At 43.4% G+C, this 24831-nt stretch overlaps 1 protein-coding gene across 4 annotated transcripts in view; it reads right to left on the bottom strand.

Annotated features, from left to right (window-relative positions):
* Positions 1 to 1310: 1310 nt before the first annotated feature.
* LOC8031132 overlaps positions 1311 to 24831 on the bottom strand; it is a 77473-nt gene continuing 53952 nt past the window's right edge. For 2 of the 4 annotated variants that reach the window (XM_029980635.4, XM_029980636.4), the window contains exons 13-22: positions 21356 to 21434; positions 19888 to 20982; positions 17117 to 17332; positions 14106 to 14261; positions 13919 to 14021; positions 12424 to 12555; positions 12209 to 12295; positions 10479 to 10577; positions 5445 to 5500; positions 4198 to 4283 (exon numbers count right to left, since the gene is read on the bottom strand). In XM_029980635.4, the coding sequence (XP_029836495.2) occupies positions 5470 to 5500; positions 10479 to 10577; positions 12209 to 12295; positions 12424 to 12555; positions 13919 to 14021; positions 14106 to 14261; positions 17117 to 17332; positions 19888 to 20982; positions 21356 to 21434 (1998 nt within the window). In that variant the 3' untranslated portion in view covers positions 4198 to 4283; positions 5445 to 5469. Of the gene's footprint in view, positions 4284 to 5444; positions 5501 to 10478; positions 10578 to 12208; positions 12296 to 12423; positions 12556 to 13918; positions 14022 to 14105; positions 14262 to 17116; positions 17333 to 19887; positions 20983 to 21355; positions 21435 to 24831 lie in introns of all 4 variants that reach the window. The other 2 variants (XM_029980633.4, XM_029980634.4) reach the window with 1 other exon arrangement.

The raw sequence follows: 24831 nt of genomic DNA, 5'->3' as shown, positions 1-24831 counted from the left end.
CTTTGGCGCTCTCCTCCCTTTCCTTCACTTTTCTCCTCTCCAGTGCTTTCATCGCCACACCCACTGGCCAGACTCTCCCAATACTATATGACTCTGCCTTTGATACCTAGCATTGCCTAGGAGTAACAACTCAAGAATTACTGTAAACGACTTTTTTCCCGGGCTCAATATTTCGCGGTTTAGGTCAAAGCTGAAATTTTTGAATAATTCGCGGGTTCTATTTTTCGCAACGCGGTTGGATCTCAATATAGATTCCAATGTGTTTACATTTTACCGGAATCGTTTGCGGAACCTATTTTCGCAAAACTTTTTGCGAATTCGCGAAATTCGTAAAAATTAGGTCCTCGCAAACATTAAGTCGTTTACAGTATTTATTTTCTCTTGTGGCATGTGCGCCTCACTAACTTTAGCAAAATCTGCTGCATGGGTAAGAATACCTGTGCTAGCAGTAGAGGAACGAAATGCATCTTCCGAATAGATCACTAGGCGCAAATGTGACAAGGAAGACCGGCGCAAAGATTATAAATTCAGTATTGCCTTTCTCTACGGTACAAAGTTGGAAATGCGCCTGGGCCTTTTCCCATGTCGTAACTGCTTTCATTCGTTCGACGTCAAGTAGTGCCACAAATGCCCAATATTGCTCTCGAGCAATACTTCGAAAACATGCTTACAAAAAAAGATGATTTTTTTTTTTTTTTATGATTAGATTTTTGTTATTTTGTGTGTTCTAAAACCATGCGAGGGTTTGCAGTTTTGGGCATGAAAGGGTTTAACTGAAGGTAGAACTGTAGATCAGGACAAAAATATATTTGTTTATGTACCACCAAACTGTTCATTCTCACATTTTGTACAAATTATGTGATTCAATATTGTTTTGTAGTAGTATAACCATTAAAGCTATAAATGCTTTAATCTCTTGGTGCATTTGGTGCAAGGCATCTACTGCACCAAATGCCATATACAGCAAAAATGGCAATAGTGCTTGTGTAATATTGTCTATTTGTTTACTTCCCGAGTCCACATCAAGTCCTTCATAATTTGGTACTGTAAACATCAACTAGGGTAAAGAAAATTTAATGGTGGCTTTATGACAAAACGAAGTCCTTAAGGGCCGACGACCAGACTCGAGATTCTGCAAGGCAGAATACCCTCCTCACCATGGGGAAGGAGGAAACCGGCAACGGTGGGCAGTGTAGAAAGGGGGAGAGGAGGAAGCGCGAACTGGTCGTCGGTCTTTAACAAATTTTTCTAGGCTTATTTTTTTTTTTTTTTTTTAGGGATTGAAGCATCTTGCAAACACCATACCTCAATCAAGGAAGCAACAATACCAGTGCAAATTTTATTTCGAGGTACTTGCAGGATACACACAGCAAGAAATTAAGTGCCACTGCACAGACACAGCCACATTATACAGGAATTGTGAAGGAAATTGTTCAGCGAGAGTACTGCAATGCTACAGCAGAATAACAGCACTAAGCTCTATTTGTGCGCGTAGAACAACAGCATTTCAATGTGACGCGTGCCCACTTTGAGACAATTGAGGCAAATATCCACGTGTCAGGGGTACGGTTCTAAGCAGTGCTGCACCCATATTCACTGCTTGCAACTAGTGCCCTTGTTATAGTCAGTGACAAAGAGAACGCCAGGAAGCGTCTTTCGATAGTACAGCCCCCAGTGCGTGCTCCACGTCTTCCGCTGCATTTTGACTGCGCGCGTGCGCCCCAGGTGCGGGGCGCACCTGGGGCGCACGCACCTTCTCAAAGGTGCGTGCGCTTGTCTACTCGTCAAAGGTAGAAAGCTAGCGCTGGAGGCGGAACAGCTGAAGCTCCTCCCTGCCCTCTTCGCCTTGTCACCGACTACAGCAACGACAAATACTCTATGCACACTCTACCGTCAACGAGACACTCGGGCACAAAACGTTCTCATCGCCATGTAAGGAGGTAGAAAATAGTCTCTATCTCTAGCCCCCCATTGTGGCCACACATAGTATAGCATCTCAAAATATCTGAATAAATAAAAGTGGCAGGTCGTGCCTCTTCCATGCTATATATTTACACGGAGAACTTGCTGGATTACACTAACACTGGAGTTTCGGTTTCGGATATGATCATGTCGGACACAACACCATGACTCGTGCGGTGCTTTCCGTTTCATCCAAACAGCCGTCGAAGCGCGGGAGCTCGCAGCATTCGGTCTGCTTGTCTCGTTTACAAATAATCTATGTTGCCAACTTGTCGTAAACTTTAAAATGCTCAACTGTCGTAGGCTATCATAACAATACACGATGGTGAGAATGTCCGAGACACGCGGAAAACAACTAACGTCTGCAGCGAAGGACTATGGTCGGCATACGTCATAAAACGAGGATCTTGCCACTCAGGCCGCGACTAATCAGTCTCAGCAAGATGAACCCTACCTTCAGGATACTCATCTCGACATACTTGCAAAAGTAGAATAGAACAAATTGTTTTGTTGCTGAAGTTAAATTATTTCCAGTTCTTTTTGTGCAAAAAATGTTATTGCCATTCAACTAGCTTTGTTTTATGTCAACGTGTTATTAGTCAACCGGGCTTACAAGAATGGAACTAAACTGCACATACATAATTGTCCTCCATGAACAAAAACTTACTTCAAACCAAGCTTACAAAAAATTTTCTAAATGTGACCTACTGTACCCCCTACTAAAAAAAAACAACAACAGAAAAACAAGAAAAACCACACACAAGGGTAAAGCCTCTTTTAGTTACCTCATCTCCTGGATTTTCTCAGCATGATCGTTCACCGGCTTGCCTGTGAGCTCACTCTTATTTCAGCTATGTACACACTTCGTACAGCGCAATACACCCATCCATTTTCAAGAAAAACAAATGCACGCCTTACAAACATCTGAACTTTGAAAACAAACTCAAAATGGCAGTTCCACAGAAGACAATCTTTCAGCCCGCCTCCTAACAAAGAAAATGCTTGTTCAAAAATTTTCACATGTGCCCTGTGATTAGCCATTAACAGCCACAATAAGGTAGCCTTAGACACACTACAATTTATTCATAAAAAATGCTACAATGAAAAATAGAAGTCTTTTGTACAAATGCTAGTGGAGAATGTAAGTAGTTCATGAAAACAAAATATTCCTATCTTACTCAATTTAGAATATTTTTTTCGCATAAAACAATCATTCATTTTAAGTTCACTGCACCATTTTCAGATTGGGGTTGTCAGAAGTCTAGCAATTGTTATTATAATCCACTTTGTTTCAACTTAATTTTTTATGCATCTTTATGCATAATGCACGACCTAATCTTTCCAGCAACAATGCACCAAATCAGCCACCAAATTTTTACCAAATTATAGATTATGAGGACAGATCTACCGCTGCAAACCAATTCAGTGTTTTCACTATCATCCTGAATAATTAAGGACACATAAAATTACAACCAAGACCCAGTACTGCATCAGAGCACAAAAAATATCTTGGAATGAAGAAAACTTTTTCTCTTTCATTGCTGACAATGGTATTTTCAAAATAGAAATTCATATCTTTACAAGTCTCATTAATAACAACTTACTCGTGGTTAAATGAGCCACTCAGAAGGAATTTCCTGAAGGATCTCAAAGTAACCTACAACAAATATTTCCAGCAAAACATTAAAAAAACACTTAGTAGTACGTTACAACCCACAGTGAAAGACTCGCTAGTTTAGACCGGATGCATCATAAAAGGGTCACCCTGCAACAATACTTCTGTAGACTGTTGCAGGTTAAGAACAGTGGAACAAGCACCTCTCCTAAAGCCCCCTGCTCGCCATGATTGATGGTTTCCTCATCTCCCCTCCTTCCTCTCTAGCGTTCGCTCTGGTAAAGCAAAAAGAGTAGAGGGCTTTGTGGGAGGAGCCGTCCCTGTAATTCTTAACCTGCAAGAGACCACAGTTCACAGATTTCCAGCCAAGAGAGATCTGTGCGCAGAAATTAAATACTAAAAGGAAAACTGTGTTTACACAACCAAACAGAAGTAAGCCTCGAAAAAACATTACCTCTTCCAAATGGCACAGAAGATTTTTGGGTGTACCTTCAACTGACTTCTTAGGCCGCCTCATCCGTGGGCAGCAAGAGGAATGGCACCCCCTTTTGTGAGATCCATCTGGCAGACACATTGATGCGAGAAAGCAGAAGTGCAATAAGAGAAATACTAGACGTCGTCGTCGATAGGCTGTCTGGGCCCTGGCAGCACTTTCTTATTTCCCAGCCTCCTCTTCTTTTCTTGTATCATGATCTCAAACTCAATCCTGGAAGCAAATGCATGCGTTACTGGCATGGCAGTTGCCAGAACTTGTAACGCGGAGAGCAGGCAACAAGGGGGAGACCACTTTGGCAAACAGATAATTTAGTGAATGCATTACTAATCTATTATTTCAGGTCCCCACCTCTGCCCTTTGTCTCAAAGCTGTCTCCTCTTGTAGCTGCACATGACTGAAAATAGGTGCCGTTATTCTGCATTTAACAACTGTGTCAAAAGACAGTAAGTGGTAGAAATAAAAGCACTTCCATTACAAATTCAGTTTCCTGGCTGGGGACAGATAAATGAAATTAAAGAGGAGTCAAAACAAAAGGGGATTCTAGGACTGCTCCCTTCCAAGTATGTTCTGCCTCATTCCTCTGAAGGACGCAGGTGACACTTAGCCACTTAGCCAGGAAGACCTGAGGCAGCACCAAAAAAAAAAAAACAGTTTATGATTGTTGCCAATGCTTCAGTTACGATGATCAGGCATCTCACAGCTATGCTGGCACCGAATACAGTACCTACATCAAAAGACAAGGCAGTCGTCTATTTCTGTTCGCTTATTATCCCTTTGCTCAAGCTAGTCTGATGGCCGCATTTCTCTTTTGGCTTTCCCCTTTCCGATGAGGCTCTAAAGCCTTCTCAGGGATTACACATAAGCACAATTTTCTAAAATGAACACTGCCACCGCATGCCAACACCAGTGCTGTTTTAAACTCGACAGGCTAATCCCCTATTGCCGGTGCCAATAGACGAGGGACATGGTCACTTCGCTTGCAGATACGCAATATGCTCCTCGAGAAGCAGACAACCATTTGCACTGTCATGTCGGAACTTCTTGAAAATAATATGACCGCAGTATTTTTTCAGTTTACCATTAAAGGCACTATTCACGTTGTTCAACCAAGTCCAACTGCTGATCATAGACAGTTTGGCTGCGGTTTTTCCCAGAGAAGTGTCATCTGCAGCTGCTAGAAGAGCAAGATGTCATTTAATTAAAAGCAGTCGTAGCGCAGTCGTTCAGAAGCCTCATACGTTTAAAGGAAATGCTGCTGATGAAAGAGCAACTGACATCATTACCCCGTGACTACACACATTACAGGTAAGCTTGCAGAAAGCTTTGCCACAACAAACAGCATGTTAAGGGCAGTTAAAAGCAAAGAATTACCTGCAAGGCGGGGTATGGAGCGTGCCTATCCTTCGACAATGCGCTCGGCATCAAATCTTATGGGTGTTAAAAACAAAGACAAAAATGTTAGTTGAAGTTGTGCCACAGTTGCCAGGTGAACAAACTTTACAGGCATTCAAGGATCTCTGAAACCAAGCTACTAAAGTACACAACTCAGTTTTTGCCAGATTCAGCTCATTGAGTGCTATGGACATCTAACACCGAGTTCAGCGTGAGGCTAATACAGTCAAACCCGACTATATCTAACCCGTTTACATCGAATTATCCTTTATATCGAACAATTTTTGTGCACAGTAATGTTACAGAGATAATATATAGCAAAAACTATGGTTACATCGAACAAAATAGCAGCCGCTACCGATATATCGAACTGCCAAGAGCGCCGTTTTGCTCTGCAAGCTGGCTTTCCCCCAATGCAAGTGGCTGCATTGGGAAAAAGCCAGCTTGCATAACACACTGGCTTGTTGTTGTTTTTTCCAGGCGGCCGCGTTGATTGTTTGGAAGAAAAAAAAAATCTCTTTTGCGGAGGGAACGGCGAAAGGGAGCTCCGTGCTTAGTCTCCCCGCTTGGAACAAGAAAAAAGCCAGCTTGCTCTGTTAGCTGGCTTTCCCCCCACGCAGCCGCCGCCTGCCTTAGGGGAAAGCCAACTTGCAGAGCAAAGTGGCGCTCTGCAAGGAGAAGGTGCTCCTGCTCAGACCTGCTCCATGCTCTCGGCAGGGTTCGGCGCTAATGCGCAAATATAAAAGGCAGCGGCCTTAGCATTTTGAAGTCTGTCGATAGCGTAGGAAAATATCATTATCGCAAATGCAACGAAGAAAAAGCAGCAGAAGATGCAAGACTATTTCATATTGTAATATGTGAACAGAAAGTAGATTTTTGAGTCAAATTCAATCAAATTTTTACATAGAATTATCCGCTATATCGGGCTGGTAGACATTATTATGCGAGTTTGATATAAACGGGTTTGACTGTAGCAGCGTGACAATAGGTCGCACAAAATTAAGCATGCCGCTATTGATAGCTATACAAGTGCATTTTGAATTTGTTAGAGCAACCTGATTTGGTACCAAGCAAAGCTCAAGAGTCAGTGGTACCAACTTGAACAATGTTAGCGCAATCACGTACGGCCATGTCTCACCGACATCCGAATTTCGCACAACGTTTGATAGTGAGTTGTGTGTAAAATGCTCGGAGCAGGTAACTAATAATACTATAAGTTTTAAAGCAATGGCTTTACCGGTGACACTTTGCAGATTTCAGTGTCAACGTTTGCTTTCTGTCATCGCTGCGAAGAGGGAAAAACCCTCTTCTCCCCCTCATGGAGCGAGGAGAGAGAAATCGGGCGTTCCTATTGCCCGCATTGTGCAAAGAGAGAGGAGGCGAGAGCCCCGATGACCCGCCAATAACGGCGCGACGACGGGGGAGCGTAGGCAGAGCGTCTTCCCCCATCATCCGCTAAGGATAACTTAAAAACGGGTGTTTTCAAATATCACTCACATAATATGAAATCCCACTTTGGCAGTATCCAGTTGCTACGCATAATGTTGGAGGGTTTTAGAAGCTCCCACTGCATTCGCTCTTGCTCTAACATCTCGACTTCTCGAATGCAACTCGAAATGTAAAATATGTTCTGCCAAAACTCGTTGCCTTGCACCTGCCTCCTTGCAGAGCTTTTCTCGTTCCTCTGCATGCATCCCCCTCTCCGCTCATCGCTGAATGTCGATGTCACCCCCTCCCTTTGCCGCTCGACAACACCAGAAAAACCTGCACCTTCGCTTGTGCCGGTACAGGTTTTCCCATCAGTGTGCGAAGTAAAAGCGATAGCTGTACCATGCGGGAAAAATGGTGTCGTCATGTACCATCCTCAGGTACGTGACACCATTTTGCCCACATTGCACGTTTGTGCTAGTCATAGCTTTTGTTTCTTTGCATATTGTGGGTGAAAAAGGCACCCTTTTTTCTAAGTGGTGTCCGAGTGTTTAAATGACACGACATACAGGGCAAAAGCTCATGCTGCACCATCGGACGCTACGAGTTCACATCCCGCTGCTACCGGTGTGTGTTATCGCAAAAGTGACAACATCAATGAACATGCTAAAAGACCTCACATTAGCAATCTTACTGCACCGGACAAATGGCAAAACTCGCAAGTCGTACAAATTTCAAAGCAAAATAACTTTCCATTGCATGAACACCATACAATCAATTCCAATAAGGGGAGACTCTGGTCTTAAACATTTTTATATCATTCCTAGGAATGTGCGAATATTTAAATTTTCGAATACGAATCGAATATGAATATTCAAAAGAAATAGCTTTGAGTATCAAATACCGTATTTACTCGCACAATGAACGCACCCCCCAAGTCGGCTCTCAAAATTTCGACTTTTTTTTTTCACTCGCGTAATAAACGCACTTCCAACTCGGATGTCAAAATTTTGACCCCCTCCCGCCACGCACGCGCGAAATGAATGCACTTTTCTATCCTGGTGCAGCGATGTGGCGAATGCATGGGCAGCGTGGGCGAACAAAACGCCTTGCAAAAGGCGTTAAAAAAATTCGCAAAGATACACCGGAAGCAAGAAAAAAAAACATGGAGAGGAGCTTTTTTTATTTTTACACAGCGCAGTCTGGACTTTGCGTTCGCGTGCCCCCGCGCGCAAGGCGGTAAGAGAAGCACTCTAGAAACAGCTTGCGAAAGGAGGCCAAAAGAAAAAAAAGAAACACGGAACTAAAAAAAAAACAAAAACAAAAAAGTTTTTTTTTTTTTTTTTTTTTTTGCTCAGCGCAGTTTGGTTACGGGGGTCGCGCGCGCGCCGCGCGCAAGGAGGTAAAAAAGAGGAGCCGAGAAGCCCTCTAAGCAAACGAAACAGCTTGGAAAAGCAGCCAAAGAAAACCAAAAAAAAAAAAAAAAAAAACCCACGGAACTGAAAAAAAAAACAAAAAAAAATAGGAGCTTTTTTTTTTTTTTTTTTTTTTTTTTGCACAGCGCAGTTTGGTTACGGGGGTCGTGCGTCGCGCGCAAGGAGATAAGAAAGATAAGCGGAGAGCCCTCGCCTAAGCAAACAAAACAGCTTGCGAAAGGCGGCAAAAAAATGGGGTCGGGCGCCGCGCGCAAAGAGATAAGAAGTTACTTCGATTTTTCAGGTTAAAAGGTCCGTTCATTACGCGAGTAAATACGGACGCAAAAAGTTTACTTCGCGTAATGAACGCACCCCCAACTTTGCATCGATTTTTCGGGAAAAAAAGTGTGTTCATTCTGCGAGTAAATACGGTATGTGTGTACCATTAAGAAATAACAAAAAAAAATCTAATGTTTTCCATATTACCTTCTAAACCGAAAATGATAACAAATTCAAGTAAATGAAACTACCCGACTAGGCAGCATACAAACAATCCAATGCCGAGCTCTGATTGAAGGATAGCGCCTCAGAACACCGAGCTCAATCAGAGCCCCAGAATGCCGAGCTCTGATTGGCTTGGATTGAAGGATAGTGGATAGGCATCAAAGCAAGCTGACTAGAGGTCTACTCACTACCCTTCAATCAGAGCTCGGCGTTCCGAGGTCACCACAACCACGGCAAAAACAGACGAACTTGCACTCCGCATAGGTAACACAGCTATTATACCTTGACTAGTAATCACCTGTCAACTGTACATGAAAGCAGGCAAAAGGTGTAACTGATAAGTAATATAAATTGACAAAATTAAGAGTGTACAAAACTGCGCGTCTAGATGGCATGTAAAAATGGAACCTCTAATGTTGTCACACAAACAAATCAAAATGGTGACCTTTTTTAAGAAAATAACTAAAATTTCTTTTGACTAGCCAGCAAGTTTGATATTAGCTGCAAATGCAATTACTGCAAATTATCATGCAAGGAAATTAATTGTTCCAGATGTTCAGTACATAAGCCCTCCCTTTTCGTAGTGAAAACTGCTCCTTCAGCATTAACAATCTGTCAACCCCAGCGGTGAGCCCGCACAAATACGCTAACCACGAGTGCCGTTCCCGTTATGGATGAGACATGACCGCACTAACAAAACATGCTGTTAGCAACACACTAAAGCACACACAAAGCATACATGTTGCTGCCATACTATCACACAGCTCAACATCTACTACTATATATATCCATCTTAAATCGGGCAGCAAATCGTAGCAATGCCTCGCAAGGGATCGTGCCGAGCAAAAAATAAGACGTCGGATATGGGTACTGCTGCTCGAACCTATAAAATGGCACTACCTATTACTCCTTTTCTTTTCCTTTTTAAATGTTAACAAGGTGTTCGTTTAACAAATGAAGTTGATTTAATCGAGGACCTTTCGGTCAGAACCGACCAACAAAGTGAGCACGCCGTGTGAACGGTAAAGGTTTTCCAAGTACACTTTTCTAGTAATTCAATTTATAAAAATCAAGAAACTTTGTGCGTACCTTACGCATGCAGCTTATTAAAGGGGCACTGAAGTCGATTCTGAGATCGTCTTTTAGCGGTGACAACTCAATCTAGACGCTGTAAGCATCCCGAAAAACCCGAAATCACGATCGTGCGTAGTTTTTGTGTTTGTTAAAAGCATGTTCAAAGATTGCGACACGCCCTTTTTGGAAAGAATTTTCTTCCGAGCGAAGTGGTCGACAGAGGGCGCTTGTCGGCGAGTTGCAAGCGATGGCATCGCCCGGGGAGAAAAAGAGGAATCTTATCCGAATGCTATCAGACTCTCTTCAAAACAAGTTTAAATAATATCATACGGAATTTGCGCGTATTGTAGGGCTTTTATTGGTCCACACAACGTAGTCTGCGAGAAAAACGGTTGCCCCGAAATGAATAGGTGGTTTTGTAATATAGGACTCGGTATATGTGGGAACTAACACATTTTAAACAGTATAAGATCAAAAACGACCTTTTTCAAAAATGACTTCAGTGCCCCTTTCAAATTTTGTTTAGAGAATAATCCAACCTTATTTTTGCGTCATGCCACCTATAAATTGGACCAGAGAGTGCACTACTCACTGTTTCACTTTGTCTGGTATGCTAACGTGATCCAGCGGTACCAGGCCAGACAGCTCTTCTATACTGTTCACAAACCGCAGCTTCCTGCTAAACTTTGAACTAAAATAAAAAAGAAAAAAAAAGATAATGTAGAGATTAGTATCTAATAAATCCGATAGACGTATGGTCCACGCACAATTTTGAGTACACGAATAGAGACACGAGTTTCCTCCATTTATTTTTATTCTAGCTGTTTCACTTCGTCACTAGTCAGACGAGGTTATTGCTTCTAAAGATACAATGCTGTTGTCACTAAAGTAGACTTTGCATAGGTTCACTGCTGTTAGTTTTAGTGGCTCGGCACCTCAGTGAGACATCAGAAGGCCAATAATGCAACTCTATCTGAACTGAGCAGGAAATGTAAACACCATAATATCCCGAGTCATCGCCCATCCCAGAGTCATCACCCGCCCCACTTTTTGGGCAAATATCGATTGCCAAAAAAGCATTGAACAATCGCCCACATTTACAGATACCCCAATGCGGACTCCGCAATCCTCAAACATTTATCTTACCCGGATGACACAGCCGCAGACCATACGGTTGGAAGATGTCCGTGACAAAGTAAAACAAAAAAGGGAAAGACACTTCGCTTTGTTTATGCATATCCTCCTTGATTTTTGCGACCCCGAAGTCAGAATACATTCGTGTAAAAGGAAAGTGATGGAGATAACAAAATAAAACTTTGTCTTGCTTACAAAAAAGTTTGTTTGGAGGAAAAAAAAAATATTGGAAAGATAACACAAGCAGTAATTGATTCAGGGATCGCAAAGTCAGCGAACGACGCATATCCTGGAATATGACAACATAGTGCAGTGTCAAAGATGACTAAGTCCGTCCCCACCGAAATAAGGTCCCACCGCAAACCCGCTCCTTCTCCCAGAATGTCCTGACTCTGGTTGGTAAGGTTGTGCAACGTTTGAGATAAAGCTAACGGATAAATAAAGATGTGCTGGAACGCCGCACAAAGACGTATGTAAAGCGTGATATCATGGTGCCGTCCACGCCACGCAGCAATGCCGCCTCAACCCATGTTGCTAGCATGCCACGCATAGACTCGCACATGTATGCCCCAAACAAGAAAGTTGCACAGGAGCCTGCTCCTTGTGATTGGCAAGGTGCCCGACTTGGCCTCACGCCAAAGTAATTTGCCAACGCGATTGCCGGCTTTCCCGCTTCCCCAGCATCGCTTTTCGTCACTTCTTTTGACCGCTTGCTTGCTTGATGCACCTGGTTGGTTTTTCTATCTTCTTGTTGACTCTTTTTTTTACTCCATTTATTTTTTTAATCTACAGATCAGCAAAGGCTTAGGGAGCCTAACGAAGATACAAAGTGGTTTTACAAATGTGCTTTCAAGAAATAAGCATTTGTGCTGCATGCCAATCGGCAGTGCTCATTACGCGTATGAAAGCAACGAAATTTGCGATAGTAAAAGATTCTTTCATAGGCATTTCTTGTATAAAACAATGAAACTAATTTGAGTTTTAAGTTCAATGTATCTCCTGTGTACCTGCGTTAGATACGTACATAAAAATGGGCTTTTTTTTATAGATTTTTTTAAAACTTTTTTGGCTTACCCATTGAGACATGGCCCACCCCATTTTTTTTATGAATTCCACGCGGCGGGAGGGAGGGCGTCGAGTCAGGATATAACGGTAATTGAAGAAAAATAAAAGCAAACGTGAACTTACCTCACAAAAGGCCTCGTCATTATAACTATAGTCTTCACCCAAAATGTGGGATGCACAAGGTAAAGCCCCTTCAAATTTTTCCGTAGCCTTAAAAAAAGACAGAGAGGTTGATCAACGGACTGCAACTGCTTTTCGGCCTGCACAATAATTTTTTTAATCAGACTTTTTTTAGAGAGGCTTTTTACAGAACAGGAGAGTCAAGGGTCAGAAATCACCTGCGGTCAATCATCTGGTAGCAGCGCTTGAGCCACCCAAAGCTGGGCATGATGCTTCGTTCAGTGGCCCCATGAAGATAGATCAGAACATAATCCTCAGCCACCAGTTGATCCAAGGTTGACAGGACGTACCTGGCAAGGGAGAGGAAATATAGACACCCCAAATGACTGTAAGATATACACGCCAGTCAAGTAATGCAACAGTATGCTGACCACAAGGTGGCATTAGAAGTGAAACTGTCTGGTACGGCTGAAATTTAAGTACCCATTCGATTTCCTTTCATAAGCAATCAGAACATTTTCTTTTTAAATTTCTTGCAGTTTTTGAATTTTAGCAAATTCTAAAAGGTGACTTTCTACTGGCAATAGTGGTAATTCCTACTTGACCCTAGCCATTAATCTTTGGGGTGGGCAGCAATGAAGTCCAAGCTAGGGGCACCCGTGCACTTACACACAAACCTTGATCACAGATCAAAGTCATATTGTGCACTAGTAGTTTCAAACTGCCTTAGAAAGTCTGTTAGACATGTCTGCACTTCATTGCCATTGTCAGTTAAACGCCGGGCTAAAAATTAATCCCACCTGGGACATGCTGTTCGGTCCCAAGAGAAAAATTAAGGAAAAACAAGTTTGAGAATCATACTAATTAGGACTTCACTGGCACTAACCAGAACTAATCTGGGTAAAACAAGTAGCAGTTTAGAATCAAGAGATCATTAGACTTTAGAGCATGCCCTTGGTTTAGGTAGCACAAAAAACCAGGAGAGCTCCCCTTCAAAGAGCCTGTGACTGCAGTGATTAATAGAATTCCCACCTTGAGGAACAGAACAACCTTCCTGAATCGCATGTCAACTCGTCCTCAGCAAATTATTTTTGGAGGTAACCGAAATCTGTCTGTGAACTATGTTTGGTCATGTATTCCTTTTGTTCTTGTATTACTATTATTGTTGTTGCATTTCCGCACATATAACTACCTAGTGTTTCCTACATTTTATGACCTTTGTCCTTACATATCTTCTACTGTAACCTGTAATAACCCACCCTACCATAACCTCAGAAAGGAGGTAACTAAATTTGACTCGCCAGAAGAGAAGGCTGAAATTAATGTATACATAACCACCATAACTTAATGTGTACATAATCACCGAAAAACCTTGAAATGCACTTCACAATCACACACTGTAAACACACTGACAACAATGTCTCTGCAAAGACCTATTGTAAAATACTGCGGAAGCGCCCACTTCGTTCGAGCGCCCACTATTAACATTTCCTGAACTTGGGAATTCTGCAAATTATACGTTAGGCACCCGATTTGACCGAACAAGCGCCCACGCTTAGATTAACCCAGCTTTCAGCGAAACTGGGATGGGCACTTCCACCTATTTTAAGGTAGGACTATGCATGTGCACACAATATCTATCGATTTCTGACAGCCAAGGAATGGCATCGAAAGGAAAAGAACTCCTAAAACCAAAAAAAAATTGTCACATACAAGAAGAGGTTGTCCATGACGTAGTCGTAGTCCCTCCGACCACGGTCAGGCAGGTAGCACGCACTGAACACTATGATGGCGTGGCGCTCTTCTCCAAAGTAACCTGGGAAAGACCATAGACAACGACAGATTCGAGGAATGTCCGAAAAACTCGGGCAGCAAAGACAGAGCAATAGGCGCAAGTCACCTCCGTGAGACAAGACTTTCTTGTACGGCTCGATGACCTTCATGTCAATCTTCCTTTCCACGCCGCCGACGTTGATTGTCCTCCAGCTCCTCTCTTCTGCGTACTCCTCCCTCGCCGAAAGCTCTGGGATTGGTTCGCTTAACGTGGAGTCCTCCCCTGATGTGCACGGAAAGAAATTGTGTCCCTTCGTAAGACAAATCCTCTGTCGCTAGATGTCGAGTGAACAAAGAACATTGGTGCAAGATCGGAAAGGGTAGTTCAGGCAGGTGGGCTCGCAAAATGCCAATAGACATAGTGCTACCTTTTACAGTGTGCCAGGAGAGAAGGAGGCATTATTCAGCCGACAATTCAGCAGACAACATGGTCCCCTAAAAAGTAAGAATCTATCCAAGTCTCAATGCTGCACTTTGCCCCAATAGAGTCAAATTAAGGAAATTCTAGAATAGCTTACTGGAATAGAACATCATAATTTTTCTCAAAACAGTTTGGCTATTAGTAGACTGCTAATAGTTTTCAGGATGCATATATTGCTGCTAGGGTATTTACTTTTTCTGGGTTTTACATTGTAAATTGCCATGGAAGCAATTCAATTGTTCTGACACGTCCCTGTAACTCATTAAAAACAAACCAGTAGAGTCTCATGTACTAGTTGTCGAAACTGTGAGTTTCTGCCACAAACTATGTTTCAGCACTGGCACACTTAGTAGCTCACAATGCTAGCCATTTTGAGAGCCCCTCCTAGACGAATGATCACCCAATAATGACTGTTCAGTGAGGAAGGAAATATTGTTCATTGTTTATTTTGTTGTTTGTTTAGTGACCATTGTTTACTTTGGTGACTACACAATACATACATGACTTGAAGTTATGCCACTACAATCCACGTCAACTTCAGGAGCACAGTCTGATGCTGATGTAAGAAAAGAAGGATCTAGAAAGGACCAGGTCTGTATTCAACCGAGAACTTCATGAAGGATGAAAGAAAACATTCAAGGAGTCTGATGAACCTTAAAATAAAAAGTGCAGATTTTTAGTTCCTCATTTCCACTGTGGAAGTCAAGGTCCTGCCCTATTCATGTCACAAGGCATGGGGTTGCGCTAGTTGGTTTAGCAAAGTGCAGTGTTTGTCTGTTTCTTCCTCTAGCCCTCTGTTTTTTCACTTAAGCTTACTAATGTCCCTTTTCTTTTCTTTAAATTGTAAATTTGGTATATTTTATCTATCTTGGGGTTATGACTGATTTTAGCACAGGAAATTACCCAAATGACGAGGTGTACTTCTATTTTTTTCAATGTCTTGTGTAGCTTTGTACATATTTGATCTCAAAGTCTTGTTTTGGGGGTCTACGGCGAAACCGAAACTACTGGCTCAAGCACGATGGCAACCCTGGTGATAAGCTGCATGTCTATCCTGTGACGCAAATCTCGCTTCGCATACCGCAAAACATACAACTGACCTAGTCGCAAGAGCAGTTCCAATCAGGCAGGTAAGATGCTACGGCTGTCTTCCCGTTTTCCTTCATATATTCAAACATCTGTAGCAAATATTAATACACATTCATGAAGTTGCCGGCTGAAAAGCGAGTTTGCCACGATGAACCCAGGCTCAGAATGAGCCCCCACTTATCTTCTGAGAAGAACTACAATCTTGGTGGAGTGCATTGCACGTTGCAGAAGCGCTGTGGAAGCTCATTGTAAGCTCGCGCTGAGCAGGAACAAACGAAAATATGGCCGCCAGTGAATGCCACCTTCGGCACCACGACGCGCTTGAGCAAGCAGGGAGTGAATAATCTTCGTGTGCAATCGTTGAGGAGAACTTACAAAAGACGGCCACTAAAACGTAACATTAAAACAGATCGTCCACTGGGATGGCTGATACCGCAACAGAAAAACACGGCGAAAGAACTTAAAGTACAAACAAGTAACCCATTTGACAAGGCTTGGCCTCCTTGGGTGTGAATGGGGCTAGTATTATGTCGGGGCAGAAGGTTGCTTGACAAAATATTGTAGAGCCCTTCCACTTCACGTGAAGATGGAGGACCAGTGTCTAGGACGATGCGTGAGGACGATGTCTAGGACGACGACTAGGACGATGCCTGAGGATGACGTCTAAGACGACCTCAAGGATGACTTCTAGGATGACCTCGAGGATGACGCCTAGAGGAAGACGTCTAGGGCGACCTCAAGGGGACGTCAAGGACAACTTCTAGGATGACATCGAGGACTACACCTAGAGGACGACCTCAGGGACGATCTCCAGGACGACTTCTAGGACGACCTCCAGGACGATGCCTAGAGATGATAACAAGGGATCAGGCATACCAAATCCTGAGGCTTTTACACTAAACTGAGCCAAGATTTGTATTGTGATCGCTGTAAAATAACATGATAAATTAATTTTCAATACTGTTAGCCCCAGAGATCAGTGCCTATAAAAACCCCAAATACAGCACCGCAGCCGGCGGCATCTAGTGGAGCCATTGCAAAGCTGCCCCAGTTTTTGTCGTAAAAGCGCACCTTCGACTTAAAACAAACAAAACAACTTATCTCGTTCATACTGTTATTAAAGGTCAAAAGGCAGTTAGTTATCTGTGAGTGGAACTTTCCTAAAATGACGTAAAACTACAAGGTCACGTGTCTAGTGGTCAAAAATGTGTAACACGACAGCGGCCAGGTGGGGGTCACTTTCAGCTGCCAATTTATCGCTCTAAGCCCCTCTACCTCGTTGGGTGGCATACAGAAAAACTTAACGTTTCTTTTCTTTTTTTCCTTTTTCAATAGAGCAAGTTCTATGCTCTCCACTTTTTAATGAAACACAAAAGAGCCAATAAAAAGTGAAAAAGTAACCCGCACATTACATCTCTCAAATCTAAGAGTGTCAAGTAGCAGAGGCCATCGTCCTATACTACGAAAGAAACGTTAAGTGTAACAGTATGCCAAAGAGTTCATGATGAAAAAAGCTCCCTCTGCATGCAGTCTGGTAGTCTGGTCACGAAAAGGCAGACGGTACTCACGTCCAAGCACAGAATCATTCATCTCATCCGGAGTGTCGATATCTGGTGTGACCAAGTCATCCACGGGCGAGAAGACGTCCCCATCACTCTTGTTGCTCAGAGAGGACAGGCTCTTGGAGTCGTCGTCGAAGTTCACTTGAGTGCGCAGAATGTCGGGGTTCACTTTGATCTTGCGCCGACGAGGGCGCGAGCCACCACTCAGACTGGTCGGCCTCTCTGTCGAGGGAAGTTAGCCCAGAATAAACAATGCTGTCTTGGATGGTATACAGCAAATGGTGCTTCAATAACTCCTGGCACTGTCTTCAAGAAACATACTGCTCATTGTATCTAAAGTAGATGCCACACATTTCTTATAAAGAGATTTTTACATTTGAATGGGCCAGTCTCTACCTCGCGCAACACGTTGTGGGTAGACATGACAACATGTACCTACATTTAAATGGTGGTTGACAACTAGCAGAGCTTTATAGTCATTCACTATTTTTGTATTGAGAGCTTATTATGCCTGTGATTCCGTAAGAGAATATTGAGGTGAAATGCGTATTAACCTAGCCGTAAGGATTCTATAACCATATAAAAACAATACTGTTAGTAGAAATTTTGATGCAAGAACACGTGAAAGATGTCCAACTGATGCAAGTTCAGTCGGGCGCTCGAGTACAAATAACTCGCAACTTTTCTTGTAGTGAATTTTGACATAAGCTGGTAAAACTTTGGTACATTGGAACCCCGATTATATGACTTTTGCAGGACCGCCGCTAATTAGTCGTATAATCCGCGAGTCATATCATCCGAAAAAACAAAAGTATGGATACAATGATCGGCCTCACGCAAAAAAGACAAGCGCAGGTTTTAAATGATGTTTAAGCTAATAATCTGCAGAATTGGGGATCCCTGTCGCTTTTCAAGCCTTCCGAAAGCGGGAACAGTGGGAGCCAGCGGAAGTGTGTTCAACCTTGGGAAAAGTCACGAGTTGGAGAAAGTGACGCACAGAGGAGAGCGAGGTTAAACAAGAGACGAGAATGATGGAATGAGCAAAGCAAGGGCGCAGCGTGAAAACGCTGAGGCATTTAACAACCCGTGGAAGAGAAGAGAAAGTGCTGTCTCCTACTCTCTTCTGGAACTGCGGCTGTCATGGGATGCCGGTGGCGTGTTTTTAGCCCCTCTGAAACGGCGCGCAGGCGTGCTGAACTCTTCCGCGTTGCCGCACCCCCGCCCTTCTCCTCATGCAGCCGTTGAATTCGTCGTGCGTTTGTGATCAGAACGTCTTATGATGCGGGATGAGTAGAATGATGTGTCGTGTAAATGAAACTTTTAATACATTATTCCGCTGATCTCTATGACAATTGCTGGATCGCGTTTTCCCGCTCCGCGAATGCAGTCACTGGCGGCCATCTTTAGGTAGAGTTATATCACCTCTAGCCAATGTAAGCTGCTGCAGCCGCTATCATCCATCCATGGCAGATAGCGTTTTGGCAGGTGGGTTGGCAGGCTGCGGTCAAAATAGCGTGGGTGATATTGCGTGCTTGATTAAAATTATTTGACGAAACATGTTTTTGAAACCCGGCGTGAGCAGTAGTCCGGCTTTTGAGGACCTGGTAAAAGTTTCACGAAATCGCAGCACCGGGAGAAAAGCAGCACAACACATATTGAAAGTCGCATCGAAAGAAGCATCGAAAGCAGACGACGGTACGGAGTCTGCTTTTGATGCGAGCTGCGCTGCTTTCCCCCGGTGCTGCGCTTTCGTAGAACTTTTGCCGGGTCCTCAAAGATGAGGCTACCGTTCACGCCGGGTTTCAATAATCTGCTTCGTCAAACAACTTCAATGAAGCGCGAAATGTCACCCACGGTACAGTGTACTAGATCTACGGCTATTTTTATGGCAGCCTGCCGCCATTGCGCTGTCCGCCATATTACTATGATGGCTAGAGATGATATAACTCTACCTAAAGATGGCCGCCAGTGACCGCATTCCGGTCCATAGGAGGAGCTGGTCAAACGCGATCCAGCAAATAGACATAGAGATCAGTGCATTATCCCTACAATGAGTTCGTCGGGACCGGGCAATCGTAAAATGTGGGATGTCGCATAAACTGGGGACGCATAATCGAGGTTCCACTGTAACAGGTATTGTAGAAGAAAAAATAAAGGAGCCCACGAATGCTGCTGTTCACTCTTAAATATTTCTTTCTGATATTTTAAATCACCATAACTTCACAACTTCAGTCAAAAGTTCTAAGCTCGTGGGTATCAAGCCATTACCTGCTTTTGAATTTTGAGCGATCCAAATGCACTCCACGCCCGGTGCTTTTAGGGCAATAAGCGCTAGCTTGTGCCTGCATGTGTATAAACATGCTAAGAAAAAGTCCTGCATAACCACTCCAAGCTTTACATTACATTTTGGTGCTAGATAGTAGCATTTTGTTCTGCAACTATTAACAGATGCCACAAGATTCTCATCCCTCGGGTGCGCGTCGACATAATCTGCTACTAGACGACATAATCGTGACTAGGGTTGTGAATCCAAAATGTATCATGACTCAAAAACATAAAAAAAAAGCATAAGCATAAGCCAAGATCACAAGGACAAGTGAGGACAGAGAACACCAGTCACAGACTAAGATGCTGGGGACAAAAGCTATCACATTTGAAGACCACATATGCACGAAGGACATCTGAAAATGGCCTCATTAGGCCACCAATATCTTTCAGGGTTAGTAGCAGACAGGGAAGATTTAGTCAGCGCGCAGGCTCAGCAGCGTTCCACAAACCTGGCCGGCGCTCGGTGTGGTTCAGTTCTCCATCACTGTCTTCTTGGAGAGAAAAAGTCAAATGGTTCATTTCGACATCTTGTAGTTCCGGTAAATCCGACTCTGGCAGGGACTCTATGCTGTCTTCGAAGCACGTTGGTAGTCGTTTTTCCAAAGGCGACCCTGGCACTTCACTGGACGTAACGGGCGGAGACAACTCCTTTTTCATCGTCGGCGAAGTGGTAGCAGAGGCACTAGTTTCACTGCCAAACGTGCCGTTGTTCAAAGTCTTCAAGAAGTGTTCTTCGGGATCGATCCTCCTCAAGGACGACGGCACTTCCCTTTCGTCCTCGGCCCGAAAGCTGGGTGCGTCGGCACTGACCGCCTTTGGTTTCGACTGCACTTCCCTAGGGTTCCAATGAGCGTCGTCTACCGTATAAGTCACCAGCAAGTCGCCACTCTCGTCGCCGAAAGGCTGCAAGTTGGGCACAATGACCTTCTTCTCCTGCGGCGTCTTCTTCCTTTCAAACTCCGTCCAGGCACCGGACGCTTTCATCCCAGCAAGGGCGTCCATGAGGTCGTCGTCAATGAAACCGGAGTAGGAGCTGTGGTTGTTGATGATCTCGTCCACTTCTCGGGGACTCAGCCTGTCTTGCAGGTACTCGCTCAGAATGTAGACATCCTTAATCTCGTTTTCGTCAAAGTAGCGCTTCACCTTTGCGAGGAGCTCTTTGTCGGGGGTGTCGTCGGACGCCCTTTCCTGGAACAGAAACCCGTTGGTGTCTCCACCCTGCTCCTCGGAACCCAACTCCCTGCAGCGTACATTAGACTCTTTGGGCCCACTGTCTTCTCCACCCAATTTTAACGGGAAACTGTCCTTCTTTGGAGTGGAATGCTTAACGCCGCAATCCGACGACGATTCGGAGAAGCTCAGGTCAGAGGCCAGGCCCAAGCTTTCAGGCTCGGCGTCGACCGGTTGGCTCAGGCTGCTGCTGGGTTCAAACGCCGATCGACTTGCCGAGCCACGGACGGCCAGCTTGCCACTGATGAGGCTGTCTTCGAAGTACTCCTCCAGTTCGGATGCGAGACTCAGTGGCTGGCTCTCGGCGTCATTGGCTTGGGTGGAGACGAAGGCAATTTGGGTAGGTTATTTTGTTTTTTTAGGGGTCCAATTCGAATTCGATTGAAGTTTGACTTCCATCCTATTACAGCATCTCAAGCAAGTAGAGCTGCTACAATTACATTGAGACAATGTTTAAGTCCGCTAATCATTTATAATGCTCTAGTACTACTTGTTACCCACAGAAAAGCAAAATTCTAATTTAGGGAAATTAGCACATAGTGCACCCCCCCCCCCCTTTAAGTATGATCAAAGATTTAACGCTACTGAAAATCACTTGGTGTATCACCATGTTTCGCACAGATGTAGGTCTGTACTTTATCAACTTTTAGACATGGTACGAATAAAAGAAAACAGCGAGAATATTACCTCGTCGTGCCTCAGAAAGAGAGAACTGGTCTCCTCTTGATAAGGCATCATCATCCGTTTCTTCATCAACGCAAGAACCCTATAAAAAAAGAAAACGTGACCAGCCATCTCAGGTAGACCCCCAAAACAATGTGTCTCAAATGTGCGGTCGGCAAGCATGTCGTGGCTCAACCGCAACCCATGCCTTGAATGCTACGTGCACCATAAACAATGGTCTCATGCAAAAATGTTCCAAAAGCCAGGTGAATTCATGATCAAAAAGGTTTGTTTGTCGTGATGCATCGGTGTGCAACACCAACCGTGGCCACCTGCCAGACGTTTACAGGGACGTGTGAAATAAGTAGACTGGTCGACCTCGCCTCATTTGTGTCAGTGTATACCGAAGATGCCACCTGCATAGGTGGCAAAATGTCTGTGCCTTTTTGTTATTAATTTGTTACATTACGTTGGAGTAAACCTTTTCAATCATAATGGTCTCATGTTGCCAATTCATTATCACTTGAAACGTAACTAGCAATGTTCAAATAAGATCACTTACACGAGTCCAAGTATACCGTATTTACTTGCACAATGAACGCACTCGCGTAATGAACGCACCCCCCAAGTCGGCTCTCAAAATTTCGACTTTTTTTTTTCACTCGCGTAATAAACGCACCCCCAACTCGGATGTCAAAATTTTGACCCCCTCCCCCCACGCGCGCGAAATGAACCCACTTTTCTATTCTGGTGCAGCGAGGTTGCGAAAGCATGGGCAGCATGGGCGAACAAAACGCCTTGCAAAAGGCGTTAAAAAATTTGCAAAGATCCAATGGAAGCAAGAAAAAAGAACATGGAGAGGAGCTTTTTTTTCTTCTTTTTTGCACAGCGCAGTCTGGATTTTAGGTTCGCGCGCCGCCGCGCGCAGGGAGGTAATAAAGAGAAGCGCTCTAAGCGAACGAAACAGTTTGCCAAAGGCGGCAGAAAGAAAAAAAGGAAACACAGAGCTAAGAGAAAACAAAAACAAAGAGGAGCTTTTTTTTTCTTCTTTTTTCTTTTTTTTGCACAGCGCAGTTTGGTTACTGGGAGTCGCGCGCCGCGCGCAAGGAGGTAAGAAAGAGGAACGGGGAAGCCCTCTAAGCAAACGAAACAGCTTGCGAAAAGCGGCAAAAAGAAAAAAAAACACGGAACTAAAAAAAAAAAAAAGAGGAGCTTTTTTTTGTTTTTTGCATAGCGCAGTTTGGTTTTGGGGGGTCGTGCGTCGCGCGCCACGCGCAAGGAGTTAAGAAAAGCGGAGAGCCCTCGCCTAAGCAAACAAAACAACTTGCGAAAGGCGGCAAAAGAAAAAAAAAACCCAAGGAAAAGAAAACCCCCAAGAAACTAAGAAAAAAAAGTTTTTTTTTTTTTTGTTTTGCACAGCTTAGTTTGGTTACCGGGTCGGGCGCCGCGCGCAAAGAGATAAGAAGTTACTTCGATTTTTCAGGATAAAAGGTCGTCCATTATGGGTTCATTATTGGAGTAAATACGGAGGCAAAAAATTTTACTTCGCGTAATGAACGCCCCCCCCTAACTTTGCATTGATTTTTCGGAAAAAAAAGTGCGTTCATTCTGCGAGTAAATACGGTATTTCTTGTTTTTGTTAACTTTTTTTATACCGTAACATTTTGAGAAAATGCCCGCCCCCCGAGAGATCACCCACACCGTTTTTATGGCTAGACCCATCTATAACATAGAAATTCCAAAACCATCGCCCGCCCGCCCGCTGCCGCCCCCGCCCCCCTCCCACGAATCCCGTCAGATGTCACGTGACGTACGATGGGAATCACATCAATCGCACAATTTCCTGTACGAGCACGTCTGACAAGCGAGCTCATAGCGGGTTCCGAAGTTTTTGTCTGCAATCTGCGCGCTCGTTATCGGCTCTCTGTGGTCACGTGCCGTTTTCTACGGTTTAGACGCAACCACCAAAGACAATCAAAATCGCGGGTCATCGAAGGCACACACTCAATATAAAAAATAGGAAACAAATATGATACTCATTTTTTGTGGCTTTAAAAACTGCAAAAATGTTGATTGAAAAAAAAGAGAAAAAAAAAAGTTGCAAGCCACGTGATTTTTGGCAAGATTCTCCTCCTCTTTATTTCTCATTCCTCCCCAGTCCAGTTTCGGTTTCGAGTAGTTGCGTTTTATTACTTTATTAAAAAAGTAGGTGAGGCTGTAGCAAAATACTGACTGGGTAGTCTTCAGACACCATAATAAATCTCCCAACAAAATATAAAAGAATACATTTTTGGACTGTCAGTGTCCCTTTAAAGGGCCACTGAAAAGAAGAAAATGTTTTTTTTTAAAGTCTGATTGGGACATGCGTGTCAAAAAACTAATTTCAAGTGAAAAAAAAATTATTATTTTAGAGCAATATGGATGGTGCGAGACGCAATTTAGTTGGCAGTCACCTGCTTCCCACTTGTTTTCTCTGGGCATTTTGGGCACGTGGAGAGCTGTGGCAATGAAAAGCTGTGGCCATCACGTTGAGGTGGAAAGAGTGTAGACCATTCTGTGACGTCACAGACTTTGAGCGCATAATACAGACGGAACAAAAACAAATCTCGAGCTGTCAATATTGCTATAACAATATATTTATATATGTATATTTGTCGCGTAAATTTCATTTTTCGACACGCGTGTCTCAACCAAACTGTTAAAAAAAAAACACTTTTTTTTTCTTTTTAGTGGTTTTTCAAAACTTGAATCTGCTGCGTCTGCGATATTCGTTCCCGTGAGATGTGACTTCTAGGGAGGCTTCCGCGGGTCCTTCACGCCATGAAACACGAATCTGCTGCGTCCGCTACCTGCAGTATCCTTTCCCATGACACAGCAGTTTGTAGCAAATTCCTGCATATTTATCGCATTGTGAAACGCGAATCTACTGTGTCCACGATGTGCGAACACAGCAGATGCTATGTGATGCAGTTCCTGCATCACATAGCTTGCAGCCAGTGCCAGGGTGTTCATCATTAATTTTTTGAAGTTTTGCTGCGGCATCCTTAAAGATAGCCCACCTTACGTTTTTCACCATTTATCTCTTCATTTTGGGTGGGCATTCTTTCGGAATTTTATGGTATGTTACTCCCAAACATCTGCAAGAAACATAATCAAGAGATTTTGCAAAAAACATAATATTTGAAGAGAAAAAAAATTTGAAGGTGCCAGACATTTGAAATTTTTGTTTATGTCATGTTTGGTGACACCTGCTATGCAAACTACAAATATCAGAAATCTCAAATATTTTGCACTTACAAATAGATCATGGGAACTATTGATTTGAATATTTACGGCATTGTAAAGGATATGTTGTTTGCATCAAAGATGTGCAAACATGACTCTTTGGACGTTTAGTCACTAAATTTCTGAGCCGTCATCAAAAAAAAATTTAATAGCTACAACTTAAAAATTTCTGTCATATATTCTTACTTAGATGTTCTTTCAAATAATATATAAAT

This window comes from Ixodes scapularis, unplaced genomic scaffold (assembly GCF_016920785.2).
Source record: "Ixodes scapularis isolate PalLabHiFi unplaced genomic scaffold, ASM1692078v2 PGA_scaffold0__279_contigs__length_252992795, whole genome shotgun sequence".
NCBI classification, from domain to species: Eukaryota; Metazoa; Arthropoda; class Arachnida; order Ixodida; family Ixodidae; genus Ixodes; species Ixodes scapularis.
The sequence above is the reverse complement of the archived record's forward strand: the minus strand, read 5'-3'. Positions and strand labels throughout refer to the sequence as shown.